Here is a 19,609-nt window from a genome sequence, read left to right as displayed (position 1 = left end):
CTGCGGGGATGCACATTTAGTGACTGTCCAGGATGTGTCCCAATATTGTGATCTTGTTTGCATATTCTGTTTGTAGTTAGACGCACAGTGTTATGGCTCATTTCTGCAAAAATATCATGCAGGTTTCTTGGAAATCTGTGGACAAATTTAGCAGCAGTTTGCCTAATGATATTAATGCATTTGGGGATTTTTGTGTCTTTTTTTAGTGTTAATGAAAAGATTTACTCTGAAATGCAATATTCATTTGTTTTGTATCACATGTCATACAGCTTTAAAGCAAATGATAGCCTTTTTGAGGGTCTTCCTCTTTTCTTAATTTTATGTTTTATTTCTTTGTAACTTTTTCACTACTATGAGATTGTAATTTGTGGGTAATACTTCTTTGTCTTTTTTGTTTTTCTGTACTTTTACCACAGCTGTACTTTGGCCTCTTATGACTGTTTCTGCTATTTTTTTAAGGCATGTAAATCAATGCTTTGGTCTTTTTGATGAACTGTTAAACAGTTCCTGTCAGCCACTTCCACTCTGGCATTTCCTGGGTTTAGAAACCACAAATATTTTAACGATCAACATATCAACACTCCAAACACTAAGGTTGTTGGACAACGAGATGATCATTTCATAATAAATGAACTAGAACCAAAACCAGTTTTCCACAGGTTCACAACACTTGCTGGTCAACAGCAGCAGAGGGTCAAGACACAAAAAATTCTGCTCTACACTAACAGTAAAACCCCTATGTGTCTGCATATAAAACAACAAATCAGCATGTATGTCTTTTTTCTGTTTGTTATTCTTTTTTGTAGTTTTTCCTCTTTAGTTAAAGTTTTTTTACAACATTATTAATATTGTTGTTTGGGGGAGTGGTCTTTTTTGCTTTTTTTCCCTATAGTTTTATATATGATGTTCATTTGTGGTCTTTTTTTGGTCTGATTGTCACCGTTTATGGCCATGTGTGTCTATTCTGTAACTTGTTACTACCACCTATACCTATCAAGCCTTTTTTATCTCTTTTTCTATCAAAGATGAAACTAAAACATCAATTATGAAGAGAATTACAGGTATTTTTTCATACCTGTAAGAAGAATTGTCGGCTGTGAACAAAGAGTTGCATTGGAGGGAAAAATTAACTCTGGGATAAAAGAAAACAAAAAAAAGGTTTCTCTTCTGTTAGATATTGTTTGCCTTTGGACTCATCGTGAGAACATTCTCACAGGGAACGTCAACATCTAAGATTTGATTCATAACCTGATGACACTGCTTGAAGTCTTAGTTTTCTACAGTGAATAGAGGGACAGGTCAGTTGTAAATAGACACTCCCACTTTCTGATAAAATTCACCTTTATTCTGGTTGCACAAACCTAACAGTTTCGATTTGAATCTAAAAACAAATTTTTTTTGTTACATGAATTGATATTGTTGTCCAGCATTAAAGCTGATTCACGAGCATGGAAATTATTTTTTTTTACAAAGCAGCTGATGAGTTCCTATGAAAAATAAACACGTGACGCCAATGAGAGCATCAATGAAGAATCTCCAAGGCAAAAAAAGCACCTTTTATTTAACATCACAAAACAAAAAAGAAATTGAAATTTATGCAACCCAACCTAGACACCTAACTTCAGAGGAATACATTTTCATTTCCAGTTGCAACACAACTGCTTTGAATATGGTTTTGCATGTAAAAACATGCACATAAAAATTAGCACGTCCAGTCACAAGCAGGATTCTACAAACTTTAGTTATGCTTCATAAAAATGGTCATAAAAAATGAATGTCTGTGTAAAAGTTTTGCCTAAATCGATGTTTAAAGAAATAATCTCTAGAAGTTCTTAATAGAATGTAAATATTTGATTTTATCAATGATGGACAAATAAAAAGGCAGAGAAAGTACTTTTGCATTGAAGTTTGTTTTATTGTTGAAAATTCCTCCCATCGACAACAAGTAAGCAACTATATTTTCTTAAACGCTTAGCTGAAAGTCTGTTTTTTTTATCCCTAAAACAGCTTTTCTATTTTGTCTTGCAGATAGATGGAGTGTTAAGGGACAAATGCAAACATTCTTTCTCTTTATTCTTCCTCTCCTCTTCCTCAACACACCCCGAAAGCATCAAAATAATGCTCAACAATGCAAAGAATGAAACAGTATCTTCTGCACAGATCCTCTCAGAGAGCAGAACATCTATGAATATAACTTAACGGGTCACTTATGGAGAAGTCATAAAACAGTATTTTACAAAGGCAGCAGAAAACTCCAACATATTTACATTTTATGTCTTTAATACAAATATGAATATGTGTTTGCTTGTGGAAGCAGCGAGAGACCACGTGAGAAATGTTGTTGAGTGAAACCAGCAGCGTATGATCCAGTCCAGCCCAAGCGGGGCTCAGAGGGCAACATCCATGGTGATGGAGGGGTGTGGATATTTTAAGGGCTGATGACCATCTTTGACACCTTTCCTTTTAATTCAGAAGTCTCTTGAACGTCTGGCTCCTCAGAGGAGCCCAGAGGAGTTCCCTCCTGTTTTGACTCCAAGTTCAGTTCCTGTTGCTCCTGCAGTGTCAGGATCAGCTCTTTGATCTCCTCGCGTTTCGTCTTCATCCTCTGCTGAGGAAACCACTCGGACAAGTTCATGGGCAGATGGAAACGGGGAGGGGGATTCTAACAAAAAAAAGAAAAGTTGTTCTTGAATGCATCACAACTCCAATTTATAACTAAAATACATTTGAAGAAATGGTCATTAAAGTCCCGCTCTGATCATCATCTTTGATTGATTTTCCCAGTGGTCTTCTAATTATGATTATGCTGTTTTTAGCCTAAATCATACAATCTGTGTCGTTTTTTTGGGACATAGTTGCTGCAGAGCGACAGGATTGAACAAAAATTCACCTCTGAATCTGAACTGTGCTGGTGTGGAGTAAGCCTGCAGTAATTTCCCATCATGCTTTACACTCTCTTAGCCCCTCACACCCCCAACCTAACATTAGAAGTGCAACAAAAACAGCGAGCAATCATGGAGCTATCCAGCTGTATAGTTTAGATTCCGATTCCAGCACAGATGAGGAAAACAAAGACGTATGTGGATCCATTTGTCTGCAAGTGGATGCATCAGAATGAAGCAGAGCAGGGAGCTTGTGACCCGCCGATTGCAGCTTCTTTGTTACCTGGAATCTTTTTCAAACTGAATTTTTTTTTTTTAATCTGATCCATTCATTTTTTAATCCGTTTATTCCCTTTTGGGGTCACAGGGCTGCTGGAGCCTATCCCGGCCACTTGTGGGCGAAGGCAGGGGACACCCTGGACAGGTCGTCATTCTGTCACAGGGCCACAATCACACACCCACTCTCACACCTATGGACAATTCAGAGTTGCCAGTTAACCTATGAAGCATGATTTTGGACAGTGGGGGGAAGCCGAAATCCACGGAGAGAACCCACGCATGCACGGGGAGAACATGCAAACTCCACACAGAAAGCTCCCCCATTGATGTTCTGGTTCAGGTCCCCTAGCCGGGACTTGTACCGGGGGGCTTCTTGCTGTGAGGCAAGAGCGCTAACCACTGCGCCACAATTTGAATAAAGAAATACTCAGAAATGCATTTATAAGCTTGTTTTTTTTTCCAATGTGTCCCCGTCCTTAATAAAACTGCAACAAAAACATGCTAAAAACACTGAAAAAAAGGTTCATCTTGTTAATTGTGTAAACGGTTGAAAAAACAAACAAAAAAAAGAACAGGTTGGGGAAAGTTCTGACCTCGAAGAAGCTCTCCACATACTGCAGGACGTAGACCCCACAGTCGCTGAAGTTATCCTGCTGAGGCACACATGGACTGGAGCCCTTCATCACCTCCTTACTAAAACTTCGCTGGGTGCCTTTGCGCACCTCCCACTCCACCTCCAGGTACCTAAGGAGAACACACAAATGGGCACAAGCATTCTCATATGCACTCCTGTGAACGAGGGAAAGAAAACCATCTTAAAACAAGTCTAGATTTTTCTGTTTTGACTTCCAGGATGCCAACTTTGTATCCTTTTGCCTTTTATGGTAGAAGAATAATAGGGGCTTCAATAAATAAATAAATAGCAGATACTTTTACACCCATCTATTTATTCAAACAAATTCACACTGATACAGGATCAGCTTTGTTGCCTAACCTGACTCGCCAGAGGCAATAGTCTAGAGTCGTACCTTAAAATAATTTACATATGGTGGCCAGGAATTGAACTACCAACCCTATGGCTGAGAACTGGGTAATCTGTTCAAGTGCTTAAGGTAAGAGATGATGTTGCTTTGCTGTCAGAAGCAGTTCTAGTGGGTAAACTCGTCAACTACTTCTAAAGATGAGCCCAGCTGTGAAACCACACTGCGAGGGAGCAGCTGCAGACACTCACTCTCGGAGAGTTTTCACCACCGTGGACCTGGTGGGACCCCGTAGTGAGTCCATGATGAGAATACAAGGCCTGCAAAGAGAAACAACGATCACAGCAGGTGCAAAGATCCCTGCTAAATCAGGCACCTCCCAACCCCCCCAATCATAAAACATCAGTCCCCCCTCCCTGCAGGTCAAAGGCCCAAAATGCATTTACTAACTGTTTGAGGATTGTTGGTTTAGAGGCCAAACTAGAGACGTCGGAGGGGACTCCGTCTTCAGCCAGAGTGCCGTCTTCACTGCACTCATCCTGTAAACAAACAGGCAGACAAAACAACTGACTTACTGGATGGAACTCTGACTGCATGAAATGAAATGTACAAAGTGAAAAAAGGGAGAATACCTGACAGGAGCTTTGGTCGTCAGAGAAGGTGTAAGTGTCGTCTTCTTTTCCTGAACCATAGCATAGACTGATTCTGTGCAGCTCACCTTAAGGGACAAAGATAAGCAATTCCCCATAACTAATCAAGGTTTGTTTAATGATTAAAAGTCATGGATATTGTTTCTTAAAGCAGGGTTACTCATTAAAGCAAAGTGGTTGTGATAAAATGAAGAACATTCTGGATAATAAAGGGGGCGGGGTCACTAACTTGAGTAGTGCTGCTCGGGTTCAGCCTGGCTGTTGCCCAGCGACTCCTGAGCGTCCTCCGCAAAGTTCTCCGGGTTCAAGTTGCTCTGACCCTCTGCAGACCCACCCGGAGCCTCTGAGGACTCGAACTCTGACGGGCTGTCCAGGCAATCTCCATCTGGAGACAGGGGCCGGCAGTGGTCTGGGATGCTGTCCTCCGACTGGAAGTCCGCCACTGAGCCGGAAGCTGGCGTCGGGCCACAGTAAAGCGGGTTCTTGTCAAACACTGGACCTTCAAGGCCCGGAAAGCAGATGACTGCCAAGTACCAGTGAGCTCTGAGGAACAAGATCATAAGAACCAGTCACTGTAGCTTTGTACATTTTTTGTCAAATCTAAAATAAAACTGTTTTATATTTATTTTTTAACTTTTTAAAATCTATACATGGATTATTTTAACAGGTAGGTCTATGAACAATAGAAAACTGTTGAAGGAATTCCTGTATTTTTAATCAGCTAACAATCTTATTGCATTTGCATTAAAGACATGTACAAAACAAGAAATCATTTAAGACTACAGTAAAAATGAGCAAAACTAGATTTTGTGGTAAATGATCAGATAATTGTGGATAGGAATGAATTTTAGAAATATATATATATATATATATATAAAAATTGAATTGATCTTTACTTACTAATTGCTATTTGGTGGCCATGTTTTTTATGAAAAACAGGGATTTCTGTTTGTTTTAAAAACAAAATTGAACAATTTTACTTTTATAAATTTTAATTTGGCTTAAATTATTCACCGTTTTTTAATGTTCTTTTTTAAACAAAAAAAAAAGTTTTGGATTCAAACTAGAAACATAAATAAAAATGGGCTCTTTTCCCCTGCAGTGTGGATTCAAAATGGAATAAATTCAGTACTTTGGCAGTGAAACCCGCCTCCTAGGGAAACATTTGTTGGAGCAGCAAAGAAATGAGGCGTCAGTGAATAATCTCACTCACGATTCATTAATGGGAACAAAAATGAAGTCCTTCTGGAACAGATCCACATGTCGAGTCCACGTCTTTACCCTGTTGTGCTTTCTCTTCTGGATTCTGAGGAGAAAAAGGAATTTAGTTTGTGTAAAAATCCTTCCGTTCGGCCTATAAAAGCTTTCCACGTTGACACTCACGGCAGGCTGGTGGTATCTGTGGCGTTCCTGCGCTCTCTCTGGTTCAGTCTTTTGTAAAAAAACGAGCTGAACACGTGGATTCTTTGTGCATCGTCTTTTTTCAATTTCTCTAAAACTAAATATCTGACGGAGCAGAGCGACACTGTGTCAGGGCTGGCAATTTAAGACGAAAACTTTTCAAACGGTACAGCTTCACATCACATACTTACTTTAAATAAAAGTCTATGATAACATCATTTAGGAATTCACCATCATTAAGGCAGTGGAGGTCTTCGTTAGTTACCGTTATCCCACCTTTGGCTGGAGGGGGAGGGTAAACCATTAACCTGGAAGACAAACATTGACCTGAGTGGTGGTGGGACTGCAGACTTGCAGAATTCCTACTTCCAACTTTTCCTGCAGGTTCTTACCATAAAGTAGGGCAGGAAAAAAAAACAACACACTATTCATAAACATGTAATTTTCTGTGTATCGGTGTAACAAAATTGTCAAAAATAAGAAAAAAGATGAGGAATTCCTCAATACCCAGCCTGTTCAGGAAATAAGCTTTACTAGACTTTTCTAGATTCGAGGGTAAAAATACAACACATTAAATGCTCTTTATTACTGTGTTTGAAATTGTACTAATTAAACTCCCAAAAAACTTATTTTAGGAATGTTGACTGAGAATCTAGATCCACATCTAATCTTCTGTTCTGAACACTGTTCGCTGTTCAAACACAAACTTGTGTCTAAAGACAAACAACTGGCATCCCAAACCTTTTGAATGTTCTTCAAACAAAATCGTTAATTATGGCGTTCCACAAGGCTATGTACTCTCTTTCATAAAATTGCAGTTTAAGTTTCTATTCAACTATGTTACAAAGAAAAAACCTTCAAAATCTTTAGATGACAGATTTAGTTTGATGGATATTTCTATTTTCCTTAGTCTTAATAAATCAGAAACATTAATTATAAAGTGCCACATGGTTTTGCCTTTGAAACACTGATTTTCATTCAATACCCAAGCTTCCATAAAGTGACGATATTTCAAAGCAGAGGGTAAATTTCTATTAAAGCAACTGATTTGGTAATAAAGTTTCATAATCACAACGGCATAAAGGTCACTTACTTCACGATTGGTCCAGAGAAAGAGGGAGGCAGGTCAGTCATGTCTTCGTCTTCATCCTCAAAGTAAGACCTGGTCTGGCGGGTGGCCATCCGTGTTCGTCCAGCTATGCTTACCGGCGACACAGAGGGAACGTGGGTGAAGTTGGGAGAGTTTTGAACGGATTTTTCCTGCAGGATTTAGGACAGCAATAAAGATGATTAGATATTTAGACTGAAAAACCTCAGAGAATCTCATCACATGAGGGAATTAACAAACCGACCTTCTCGCTCTTCTGGCTCGATGATTTGTTGTAGTTCACCAGACGAACGTTGGCCTCATCAAACGTCAATTTGGTCGGGAAGTCACTGAGGTTGTTGGTTGTGCCTATCGCGGTCAAAATGTCCTCCAGGATAATCTGTTCCTTCAACGCTAGGCCGTTCTCGAAGATCAGAACAATATACTTCTCGTCTGACGCTGCAGGAAGAAGAGTTAGAAGAGCGTTGCTCTTTCTAGCTGTGTACCTCCATCCTGCACGTGGATTTGCGTGGACGCAGGGATGAACTCACCGTTCCCGTCGCAGTCGTACCAATGGCCTCCATTCTCCTTGGACATGTTGAGCTGCGTGCGCAGGCGGAGGCACTCTTTCGGGGTCGTTTGAAAGAACAAGACGGGAAGTTTCCGGACACAGCACCACTCGCAGAGAATGATCTCGGACGTCTGAAGGCAAACCTTCTCTATGCTGTCGTTCACCGGACCTGATGGTACACAAGCAACATGTCTTAGACATAATCCCACAAAACTAATCTATTGCACTACTCTGATAAAATACCTCAAAGCTATTTTAACAAAAGTCTTTAAACATAAAAACGATGATGCTGCTTACCTTGTGTTTCTAGCTGAATGTGGTCAATAGAAAACTAGAAGAAAAAGAAAAAACACTTCTTCATTCATGGGACTACCGGTAGTATTTAAACCATCGCACTAATACAAATTTCCATGTTCAATACATCTACATATAAAACATAAATTTATTTGTATTTTTTTTTTTGCTTAAAAACGCATATAAACCATCAAAGAGTTGACTAAATGACTGCTGATGTTTCCTTTTCCTGTAAGGACAGACTGGTATCAGCTTTACTCCTATTTTTGTTTTATTAAACCTATTTTATCATTTAACACTTAAAATAGTGAACCTCTGTGAAGTAGCTTAAACAAACAAGTTTAAATAGCGCAACTACCAACTAGAAAATATAGTTCACTGTTAACTAGTAATAATAGTGATAATTAGTCTTGTGAGAAAGTTTGCTGACTGTAGCGTCAGAACTCTTGAACATTTTTGATCCTAAGTCATTAATTTTTTTTAATGAATTCTTTCAAAGTTGTTGTTGTACATGATGATGTGTATTCATGACTACCTCACATCAATGTAACCAAGTTATTATTTCTGAGTGTTTTTAAGAAAACTTTACACTTTGTAGACTTTCGTCTCTCTGTTTAACTCTTTTTAGAGAATGTTAATGTTAATGTGTATTTTTTAATGTAGGTTTTTGTCTGAGTTTGGGCAAAATAAAAGAGAAACTTGCCGTCAGCTAAAATGTTTTTTTTAAAGAGTTATTGAGTCTGAATCTGCGATTCTCCTGCACTTTTACCTTCTGCTAAAACTAGTGCTGTATTCCGCTAGAATAGAATGTTGTGATCCGTTCACGATATTCACACTTCTAGTGGAGTATTTATCGGTGATAATAGGCTTGAAATGTATAGTGCTGATCATAATGATGAGAGTAAAATACATATCTGATCTCTGATGCAACATCCCATTCTGATGGGATTGGGACATCCCCATTCACTAGTTCACATCTTAAAGTCCTATTTCAGTTTCAATCTGGCACCTCAGAATTATTATTGAGATGATGAAAATACTCACAACTACAGGCTTTTTCACCATCCTCCGCAGGCTTCCTATTCTTATGCTCCGGCACTCCAGAATAATGCTGTCGCACCTGTTTGATGCGACTTTGGGCTTCTTGGTTCTTGGTGGAAGCTGCTCAGGGGGCTGATTTCCAAACTGTAAAAACCACAAAAACAAGGAGCTGCTTGGAACTTTTCTTCTAGTCTAGTCTTTTCAAACTAATCAAGTGGCTCCGCACCTGATCCTTCATCCGGGCTCTCCGTGGTATTGTGATCTTTATGTTGACATCTTCAAAGAACTCTGAGCCGATCTCTTCCTGAGCTTCGGTGCTCTTCACCTCCGCCTCCCCCCTGCCCCCGGAAGGCACCGGGGAAGAGTGTGCCGAGTCAGCAGGCCGAGGAGAAACACTGTCCAGTCTGTTGACACTTCCCGTACTGGCATTGTCGGCCTCATCCTCCTCCTCGTCGCTGGAAAGAACGACTTAAAACAACAGAAGAGATGGTGTTTACAGACATTCCTGCTTTTTCCTTTCCCAGTGGAGTGACCTATTAACCCTTTCTGCTTTCCGTTTCTCTGACTCAAACCATTTAAAGGAACTCTGATGAGGAGTTGCAACTGTTCTTCTTTTCGTGTTTTTTTTTTTGTTTATAATAAAGGCAAAACACGCCACATAGAATCATAGATGTTATGTTTAAAAAGGGTGACCTAAACTAATTTAGTGTCATGTGAAAATGAAAAAAAAAAGATCCTAATTTATCGTTTCTGCGTAGTACAGAGGTTTGTATAAAAAGATGATTTTAGATGATTTGTGTTTTGTCTTTTTCCTGAAGTGCTTCGACACCGAACAATACAGGCTTCTAAATAGTAGATTAAATCCTAGAAAAATGCCTTTATAATATATATAAATTAGTATCAAAGTGCAGAACATAACCTTAGTTTTAAGAGAAATCCCCCTCACACATCCTAAAACAGAAATAAATGAGGGCTAGACAAAAAAATTAAAGAGCAGAGACAAAAGTTTCAACATTGTTTGACTCTACATACAAAACTTCCACAGTTTATTAGGTCAAAGGAAAAAAAGAAGTTACACCCCTGATGTTTCTCCTCTTGACTTACTGGGATCATTGAGCTGGTGCTGCTTCACCGCCGCCGTCCTCTTCCCCGACGCCCTGCCCAACACAGCTGACGCGCCGTCATCTGAAGGTAACTGGGATCCCAGCATGCTCGTGGCGCGCACAGGTACGGCCTCCCCGCCGGGTATCTTAATGGTAGTACCCGGTTTGCAAAAGCTCTGCTGAAGGCTGTTCGGACTGCGGGAGGTTTGGGGTCTTATTGGAGGTCTGGGGGTCAAAGACGACAACGTGGCCGGCTGACTGGGGATTAGTGATGCGCTGCTCCTGCAGTTATGACACTTGGTACTGTCCTCGCTTGGCTTGTTGCACTTCAGGCACACTGCATAGTAGACAGTCGACTGTGGAGCCTGTCAAAATAAAAGAACCGCAGTTTAGCTAAGGATATTTTCAGTCTGAGCACTAAACAACACAGAATTTGTCCAACTTCATTAAAGTATAGGCACATTGTTTCAAACAGTGCAGTTTAGTCATGGAGCCTGAACACATTTCTGCCTCTAAACAACAAAGCAAAATGTGATCTGAGAAAGTGTCAAATATTTAGCTGCAATTCAGTAACTGTACACTGACCCAACTGAACAGAAAACAACAAATAAGGACTCATTTTACCTCTGCTTGTTTGACCGGTGTGGAAGAGTTAGAGACGTCCAACGGCTTCCTCCTCTGCAGGATTCGACGTTTTATATTTAAGGTCTCCTCTTCTGAAAGGTTGGAAAGAAAATCCTCTTACAAAGATGCTGAAACTGAAGAATCTAATGGTTCCCATAGAGCTTCCAAATTTAAAACAAGCTGCACCAACTGTACAAACTGAGTTTTTTTTACTAACAAGCCTATGTAGGGAAGTTCTTTTAAAAAATTAACCTTTTTATAATAATGGATTAGAGCTTTTTCTTGTTGCTCAAAGCGCTTACAATGGGTCTATTATTCATTCACTTATAACCTATTGATCTGTCAAATATCTTCCTTTCTCAGTTATGACGTAGTAAAGTAGTTTATGTCTAAAAATCACACCAGTCAGAGTGGGAAGCCTAAAAAAAGAGTCTTTGATGCTTATGATAATAATATAAAATAATATATGAACTGTAAAGAAGGAAGTGTGCACAAAGTGAACCACCAGCTCTTATGCATTTGCTGTCATAAATGTGCTCTAGTATTACCTGGGCTCTCTTGGCAGGTGAGGACGATGCTGTCCACTTCTACGTTTTGCTGTGAGGGTGAAAAGTCATTTCTGCAGAAAGACAAAGGCATTTATTTAAAGGACAAATACCCTTTTTGGTTTTATTTCAAACTGTGCATCAAATGTTGCTTTTCCTGGTAAAAAATAAAACATTTTTCCAAACTGACTTTGACCCAGCTTTTGCTGAACATGCAAACTATCATGTTTTTTCAAACTATAGGCGCAATGTTGGAGATTGAACGCCTATTTTGTATATTTGCACCAGATTATTGAAACTAAACAGTCCAATACTGGGTTTTAACTACGTTGTTCAGTTGGAAAACCAAACAATACTCTCACTTTTTCCTTTCATTATGTTGAAGGACAGTACACTCTGCTGAGCTCCTGACTACAGTACCCATAATGCACCAATAGTTTACCAAAAGCTCATAACCTGAATGTGGGTTTGGATAAAACTTTAGGTTGATCCTAAAAAAATATAATGCCTGCACGAAACCAGGTTTCACTTGTACTGCAACTGAAGCAACATTTTAATAAAGTAGTGCAACACTCCCACACAGCTTTAAACCTTGGCTGCTATTTTCATCTCCTGCCTGCCTGTCTTACCTTTGGACGGGCTTCTTCACAGCTGATGGCAGCTGAGCGTGCTGAAAGTGCCGGCCTTGTAAAAAGATTCCTTGAGGAGGTGGAGTGAAGACGTAGTAACTTGCTCCGTTGTGTGTTGGAGACGGCGTTGCTGCTGCAAGCGGAACATCACTGCTGCAGCAAAGACCATTTTTTGTTTCAAGATTACGCAACACACACTGAATATGAAACCTCTAATCAATTACATTTGAAATATTACCCAGCCAACATGCGAGCATAGAAGTGTTTGAGGTGGAAGTAGACTAAAAAAAAAGGTCAAAATGTGGTTCCCACCAATATTCCAGCCCTATAATATTCCAGCCCAGACGGATCACATTGGACCCCGTGGACAATCCCACACCGGACCTACTGCTGCAGAACTACTCCACTGATTTAAAAAATTCACAAATATGTTTCCACTTTAACTCAATTCCATTAAAATCCCACTCCAACTATATTTGTCTATTGTAAAATTGTTCCCCAGTGGTGTTTAATTATGATTATGTTGTTTTTAGCCATTATTTAAAAAAACGTATTGTTTTCTGGGACATAGTTTCTGCAGAGCGGCAGGACTGCATTAGAACATCACCTCTGAGTTGTGAGCAGGACTGTTGAAGCAGAAGTAACCCGAATTTGATACACTATAATTACTTTGCTTGGACTCGCTCCCACTAGCTTACAGCCCCCTCAAGACCCCAAGCTAACATTAGTGTGGCAGAAAAAAACGGCGAGCAACATCAAAGCTATCAGAGCCAGTTTCCAGCTCAGACGAGGAAAACAAAGACGCACATGGATCTAGTCTGCAGAAGGAGACTCTTGCGTATTTCTTTCAGGACTTACTCAGACATGCACTTCTAATCTTAAATTCTTTTATTTATAAATATCCTCCATTGTGAGAAAAATGAACAAGAACGTGTTAAAAACACCAAATGTAACTGTTGAGTTTCCAATCAAAAAAACAATATTGATTGGTTATGGAAAGAATTTCACATATCTAGTGATTTATCCTTCACAAAAGTGAAACTTTGATCAGTAAAATAATAAATTTGTACATTAAAAAGTACAGAATGTTATTTCACAGCTTTCATAAATCAATGTGAGAGACGATCAAAGTGATTGACCAACTTTATTGAACCCAAATCAGCCAGGACTGTTGTATAAACCCACAGTTAAACCATATGTGCCGCCCACTGAAATGCAACCTGGGTAGTGAAAGCATTTTTTTATTTACCACGTCGGATCCAAAGCTAACCAAATCGAGTAACCTGACGGAGATCTGAAAGATGAAACTGTAACTTCCTATTCACTTTAACTGTATGACTGAAAACTGCTGTGACAATTCAGGCAAGGCTACTTTGCTACACATCAAGTGTTTTTATAGAAAAGAAAACAGAATTAAATTTAAAAAAAAGAGATAAACCTTCCTTGAAGAGAGAATCTAGAAACCGAAAAAAGACAAACATACCTGATTCTTTTGGGAGTCAGCTTGTTCAGAGGCCTCATGTGATTATTTGTCCTCTTCTCGTAGGTTCTTATGGAGTTGGAGGAACTGAAGTGCCTTAAAGATGGAGACTAAAACAAAATGTTCAAGTGTTAAGAAAAACGTCATCTCAGAGGAAACAAATCCTCCTTTAAAAAGGAGGGACTATATTATTTTCAGACAATGTTATGGAGAGTTTTACTTGTTTTGTGGTTTAAATATTCACCTGCTAACATGGGCTTTATAAAACACAAAAAAAGGTCAAACTGACATCATCCTTACAGATGATATCAAGCCGTAGCCGCCCAAATGAACCCCTAGAGGTTTTATCCAACAGACTGGAGTGTCCTGGCTTCATCGGCCTCCAACTCTACAGACTCACCTTTTTCTCATCAGGGGAGGTGGGCTGCTGCATCTCCTTCACGCTGATCACGCTCGCGCTGACCGATCAAGAAGGAAAAGAACAAAGCTAGGTCATGAGAGTGCACTCCAGCTCCATGCATCTGATCTGGTGCGGCGGATTTTTATGAAAAAACAATCACCTTTTATCATCTAAACCCAAGTACTTTGGGTCATGGTTACGATACTTGTAATACTTTATTGATTTTGCTTTTAATCTTGAAAACTAAAGCTGTAAATTGAAAAAACATCCAGAAACACTAACATTTTCCACATTCCATTTTTAGGTAGAGTTCTATCCAAAAAAAATTAATAAATCTGTTCACTAAGAGAGTTAACATTTTTTTCTAATCCAATTTCTTCAAAGCTGCATTGAAAGGAGATAATTTACAAAAAGGAGAAAAGGATTTAAAACATTTAGATTGTAGTTGGAGGTGAGGTAAGACTAAAATGAGGAAAAGAGGAAACCAAAAAAAAAGACTACTTAAAGTCAAATCGATCTCAAACTTCATAAAAGAAACATCAAATCTACACACAAAATAATCTGCAAATTACCTTCAAGCATGTTAACTGCACCCTCTTATTTGGTGCTTCCTTTGGCTTCTCATCTTCTTAGTAAATTAAAAGCCATGATCTGAATTTCTTTTTGTTTTCTTTGCATCATGCTAGATTCGAGGTTTTAAACTTTTTTAAATTTGTTTTCAGTGTTGCGGCGAATACTAGTTCAGTCTTAAACGTTGTAAATTGTCGTACAGTTCTGAAAATGCAGATTGTAATTTATAGATTATTAAAACTGCAGCTACATGTTTTAGTCCAGCTATTTTAATCTGTAAGAGAAACAAACGTTGTAAAGACCCACTCCGATGAAAAAGATGTTTCGTCTGTAACATGTTCACGTGTCATTTTTCTCACGGTAAAGGACATATATTAAAAAAAAATTCATCTTAAATTTGGATTTCTGAGTATTTTTTATTAAAAGCTTTGTGAATCAGGAGCAGAAGAAAAAATGCTCCCTGCTCCACTCCATTCTGATAATCCACTGTCAGACAAATAGATCCATATACGTCTTTGTTTTCCTCGTCTGAGCTGGAATCTGGATCTAAACTGTACGGCTGGATAGCTCCAATACTGCTCACCATTTGTTTTGTACTGCTAATATTATTTTGAGATTGTGAGGGGCTGTAAGCTAGCGGGAGAGAGTATAAACAAAGGGATGATGGGAAATGAGGGCACGCATGCTCCACACTAACAGTCCCATCCACATCTCAGAGGTCAATTAGTAAAGAACTCCTGCTGGTCTGCAGAAACTATGTCCTAGAAAACAGCAAAGGCTTTTTGATTTAGGCTAAAAACACCATCAGCATAATTAAGAGACCACCGGGAATGCCGTTTCAGCAGAAGATCGGAGTGGAACTTGAAAAGAGAAGCAGGATAATGATCATAGAGCCTCTGCTCCATAACAGAGGTGTCAGAAGGACATGTCTTCTCTGCATGTGTGCTGGTAGAGTGATGCGGTGCAGCGTCTGAAATGGAGGCCAGGAGAAGATGCTTACTCGTTTAGCTTTTCTTCGTCACTGTCACTAGGGGGAGAAAAGCTCCAGCTGTGCTTGAAGCCTCCATCTCGCCTGGTCTCTGATCTATCCAGGGCTTGAATTGAATAATAGCTCACAGAGTTAGAAACTCACATCAGTGCAGGGACACAAACACACAAGCATCAGCTCAAACCATCATTTGACAGAAGCTTGAGGGCCGAACATTTCAACAATCAGAAATGTTAAAAGAAAAAACAGCTGCAACCGCAAAAAAATATATATACACTTGTGTCACCGCAATAAACTTCAAATATCCTGGGCTTTTATTTTGTTATTTAAATGTTACGCACATAGCTGATCAGCTGCTTGGTCGATTCTATGCCAAACATTTCTTAACCAAAAAAATGACTAATTTTACAAACTAAAAGACCTTTGATTCATAATTGTTTAATTGCACAAGTGTAATTTGGTGCTAAAACCCCCATTCACCATTCCCCGGAAGACACAACGCAGTTCCCAAACCAGCAGAGAGATCCGATCTGTTGGTTAGCCACAGATTCTCTTGAGGAGATCTGATTCTCTCTGCGTGTCAAAGCAGAAGCTGGGATCACAAATTCAGGTAAACAAGCTGGTGGCCCCTCCTGCTTCACATGGCAGATGTGTGACAGAGGTCAGGAATGGACAGAAATGTTGCACAACAGTGCAACTCGCACACAAACTGGGCAGTGAGGACAAAAGCCGGTTTACAGAGTCAGGCGAATGTCTGATGTAAAATGTATATTAATATTTTAATGGCCATTCATACACTGAATATAACTTTTTAAGATTTACAATCATTTAATTATACATGTGATGTGTTTTTCTATCAGTAACTATTTTAATTTCCTTTACTTTTGGCAACAAGAGAGAAAAGTCCCTTTCAAAATAAAATACACCCCGTGTCAAAAAGACCCTCCTGCTGACATAAATGTCAGAAGTGGAGTCAAACACGGCATGATGATATTACAGAGCTTTCATCCTTTTTTCTTCTTTCATTATTTTTTTACCTAAATACAAAGATATACTTGAACTTTGCTCTGAACTGTGTCTTAAGCCTAATCTAAGAATAAATCACTCTGACAATAGATTAAACTTTTGACCATAATTCTGCTTAAACTAACGTCAATGAAAAAACTTTGGTAAATTAAACAATTCAACCCAAACTACAAAAACAAACATTTATATCTATTGTTATCATTTTTCTTCAAAGCCAGAGAACTCCAGAGCTTCAGGTTGCCGACTCCTGGACATTTGCACAGCAAGATGCCACAAACTAATGGGGAAAAAAAATCCCATCTGCTTTATAGAATATAGTTACAATTTCATGGAAGAGCTACTGGGTTTGTTCCATCTGTGACCTCAACGACCCCCCCATGCATAACCACGTTAATGCAGGTCATCCGGCTGGCTGCAGGCTCAGCAGGTAAACAATACTTAAACCTCCTCTCTGCAGGAACCACTTCCCCTTTACTATTGCACGTTTGTTGCTGAAGCAAAGACATTAAAAGCCTTTTCAGTTTTCAAAACCATAGTTTTGAGCTCCAAGGCTTTTTCTCCTCTAGCATAATGGCTGCACAGCTGCTGTTAGGGGTTAGTAGACACTGTGGTGGGGAAAAATAGGATCAGGTATGGAAGAATAAAAAAGAAAAAAATGCTAGAGCGAGTTGCTATGGAAACGTCAGGTTTTTGCTCCGTTCTTCAGCTACTTCAATCCATCCATCAGTCTGGTTTAGAACAACTAAGGGGGGTATTTTTTTATTCCTCCCAAGTTTCATAGGGTCCATTTGGTCTGAAGAGCCAACTAACTGCACAAGTTCCTGGTCTCATTCTAAATCGATCCTCTATTTGTCGTGAGCAACCACTACATCGACAAAGTATGCCCACAATTGACTCATTTTAATCACGACTGCCCTGAAAGTTTTGCAAAATACAAAACTCATCTTTATATAAGTAGAAGCTTTTTATTTTAAAAAGAAAAAGCAAACAACAAATTCCAGGGTTTGAAATAATAATGACCAGACTCATTTCTGTTTTTCTTTTTCACAATGTGATCATCTTGTCTTCCCATGTTTTTCAGTTGGTCTAAATTTAGGAGAAAGAAAAACTTTAGGGAAGAATTAAAATATTTAATATGCAGAAAGTAAGGAATTCAAATGAGAGACATTAAACTCGAAAAATAAACTATTAGGGAAGGAGCCTTTTTTTTCTATTTTAGAAATGAACAATGATGAGGTCATCTATTCCAGAATATCAAAAACCCTAGAAAGTTTTAATTCCTCAAACTTTTTCCATATGGCATGTTTTGTGTCCTGGCCCCTCACTAAAAAGTGATTTAAAAAAAAACAGCTTTTATAGCAAATCATCATTACAGCTAATATAATAAGAAAATTCACGCTTCAACTAAGTTCAGCCCTCATCAAAATCAATGGGTTTCAACTTTGACCCCTTCAGTTTCTGTTCTGAAACTTCTTAAGCTAGCTCAGAAATCTTAAGTTGTGTTTGACATAATTGGAATCCATAACCAACCACAACAGATACATACATAGAGGTTTGGATGTCATTTATATTGAATTATTCTTTTGAGAAAAAAGTTTCAAATATAAAAATCGTTAACAAAAACGCAGCAAAACAAGTAGTTGCCAATGTTTACATTTGGTACCATAATAAGCTATAAAAAAGTGTAGCTTGGTCGTTAGCATCTTGCTCGGGTGTCACGTCCATGTCTTCACTTCTTTGTGACCGTTGGGCGAATGTTGGCGCATTTTTCTGCGTTGGATGAGCGTTTTTCTGGTGGCTAGCTGGTTGCAATTACAGGAAGGCCCGTTTCTGCTGGCTACGTCCAGCTCTCACATTGCAAACTCAGCTAACGTCAGCGATACACGGGCTAGCATAGGGGAGGATCTACCTAAAAGCCAACCGCACCACCTCGCCACTATCTCCAGTGCCTTTCCAGGCTGGAACTTGTAGAGCCACCATCGTTCCAGCAGTGCTCACTTTACCCCCCAATTCTGCTGTGTGAAAGGAGTGGATTGTCAACTATGTGGGGCTAACAAGCGTTAGCAGACTTGGATGCACACATATTTTGGACCGATCACCGTTGACACCAGGACACCCAGAACCTGCATCAGCAAAGCAGGAATCGGGCGGATAAAACGGCGTGTGGCCGGCCCAAAGCTGGGGATAGAGTGTCACAGCTTACCTTCGAGGAAAAAGCTTCTATTGTGGGCCATGTTTATGTCATGTTCTGCCTCGTATGTAATCCTAGCTCATCAGCGACTGAGACAGCAAAGAGGCGCTATGAAGCGGAGTCCAGCGCCTCTGCCTTAGAGCGGAAATAGACGTCACTACCGGAAATGTCATAGCCCAAATTCAAAATAAAACTCAAATTAAACCAAATTTCTTTGGGAAATAATTAATTTATCATTTTTAATCCTAAATTGTAATTTTATTTCAAATTTAATTCTCGTTATTTCGCTTCGTTGTTTTATGTAAGTTGACTACAGAAGGTATTGTTAAAAAATGTTATAATGTGATTTTTGTTGTATTTGAAGATATGTGTATATATTTTATAATTGTGTATTTGTATATACGTATAATATATAATACATATATGTATATATTATATTATTGTATTTTTTTTGTTATTTTATTCATGAGAAACAGTCTAAATTTCAGTGTTTGTTCAATGTGGGAGGAAGTAGCGTTTTTTTTTTTCGAGAAAATAACAGTTCTTTTTGTGAGATCAATATAGAAACATTTGATGATTTGTTTTTTTAATGTCTAAATGTAAATAGATTTTAGGAAGACTGTTGTTGTCGGTGCTGTACAAAGTTCCGTATCCTTATTCAATTACAAACAAATTTTTTTTAAAGGTATTATTTAGAGTAGTTTTTGGTGATAAATTATTTGATGTAGCATTTAATGTTTAATTAAAATCTGGGAAATGTTTATTTTACAACAGCAGCTTCTTAGAAATCAGACCATTATTTAACTCATTCCATAAAGAGATCTGTTTATATTTTAAATCACTAAAGTTTACGAAAAACAAAAATCCA

At 38.8% G+C, this 19,609-nt stretch overlaps 1 protein-coding gene across 6 annotated transcripts; it reads right to left on the bottom strand.

Moving 5' to 3' along the window:
- Nucleotides 1-1,894: 1,894 nt before the first annotated feature.
- Nucleotides 1,895-18,934, bottom strand: senp6a (SUMO specific peptidase 6a). Of its 6 annotated transcripts, none has more exons than XM_023952739.2 (23): nt 18,754-18,934; nt 15,537-15,630; nt 13,967-14,024; nt 13,570-13,676; nt 12,087-12,239; nt 11,461-11,531; nt 10,913-11,004; nt 10,290-10,653; nt 9,412-9,653; nt 9,189-9,329; nt 8,148-8,181; nt 7,831-8,019; nt 7,545-7,738; nt 7,286-7,452; nt 6,384-6,500; nt 6,175-6,297; nt 6,005-6,097; nt 5,021-5,334; nt 4,774-4,859; nt 4,592-4,680; nt 4,393-4,461; nt 3,755-3,905; nt 1,895-2,662 (listed from the first exon to the last, which is right to left on the bottom strand). In XM_023952739.2, exons 1-23 carry the CDS (start codon nt 18,782-18,784, stop codon nt 2,429-2,431), a joined length of 3,213 nt encoding a protein of 1,070 aa, XP_023808507.1. In that variant the 5' UTR covers nt 18,785-18,934; the 3' UTR covers nt 1,895-2,428. The 6 variants fall into 6 exon arrangements, with proteins under 6 accessions (XP_023808507.1, XP_023808505.1, XP_023808506.1 ...); XM_023952737.2 differs by having other exon boundaries at nt 13,967-14,033; nt 18,754-18,912; XM_023952738.2 differs by having other exon boundaries at nt 12,087-12,236; nt 13,967-14,033; nt 18,754-18,912.
- Between the last annotated feature and the right edge of the window lie 675 nt (nt 18,935-19,609).

The sequence above is a fragment of the Oryzias latipes genome, chromosome 24 (genome assembly GCF_053564925.1).
Source record: "Oryzias latipes strain Hd-rR chromosome 24, Olatipes_Hd-rR_3.1".
NCBI lineage: Eukaryota > Metazoa > Chordata > Actinopteri > Beloniformes > Adrianichthyidae > Oryzias > Oryzias latipes.
The sequence above is the reverse complement of the archived record's forward strand: the minus strand, read 5'-3'. Positions and strand labels throughout refer to the sequence as shown.

Coding starts and splice junctions, on each gene's coding strand:
- senp6a (XM_023952737.2), bottom strand. CDS start 18,784: ATGGCCCACAATAGAAGCTTTTTCCTCGAAG. Junction 9,330..9,411: donor GAGCCCGGATGAAGGATCAG/GTGCGGAGCCAC, acceptor TGGTTTTTACAG/TTTGGAAATCAGCCCCCTGA. Junction 4,462..4,591: donor AAACCAACAATCCTCAAACA/GTTAGTAAATGC, acceptor TTCTCTTTGCAG/GCCTTGTATTCTCATCATGG.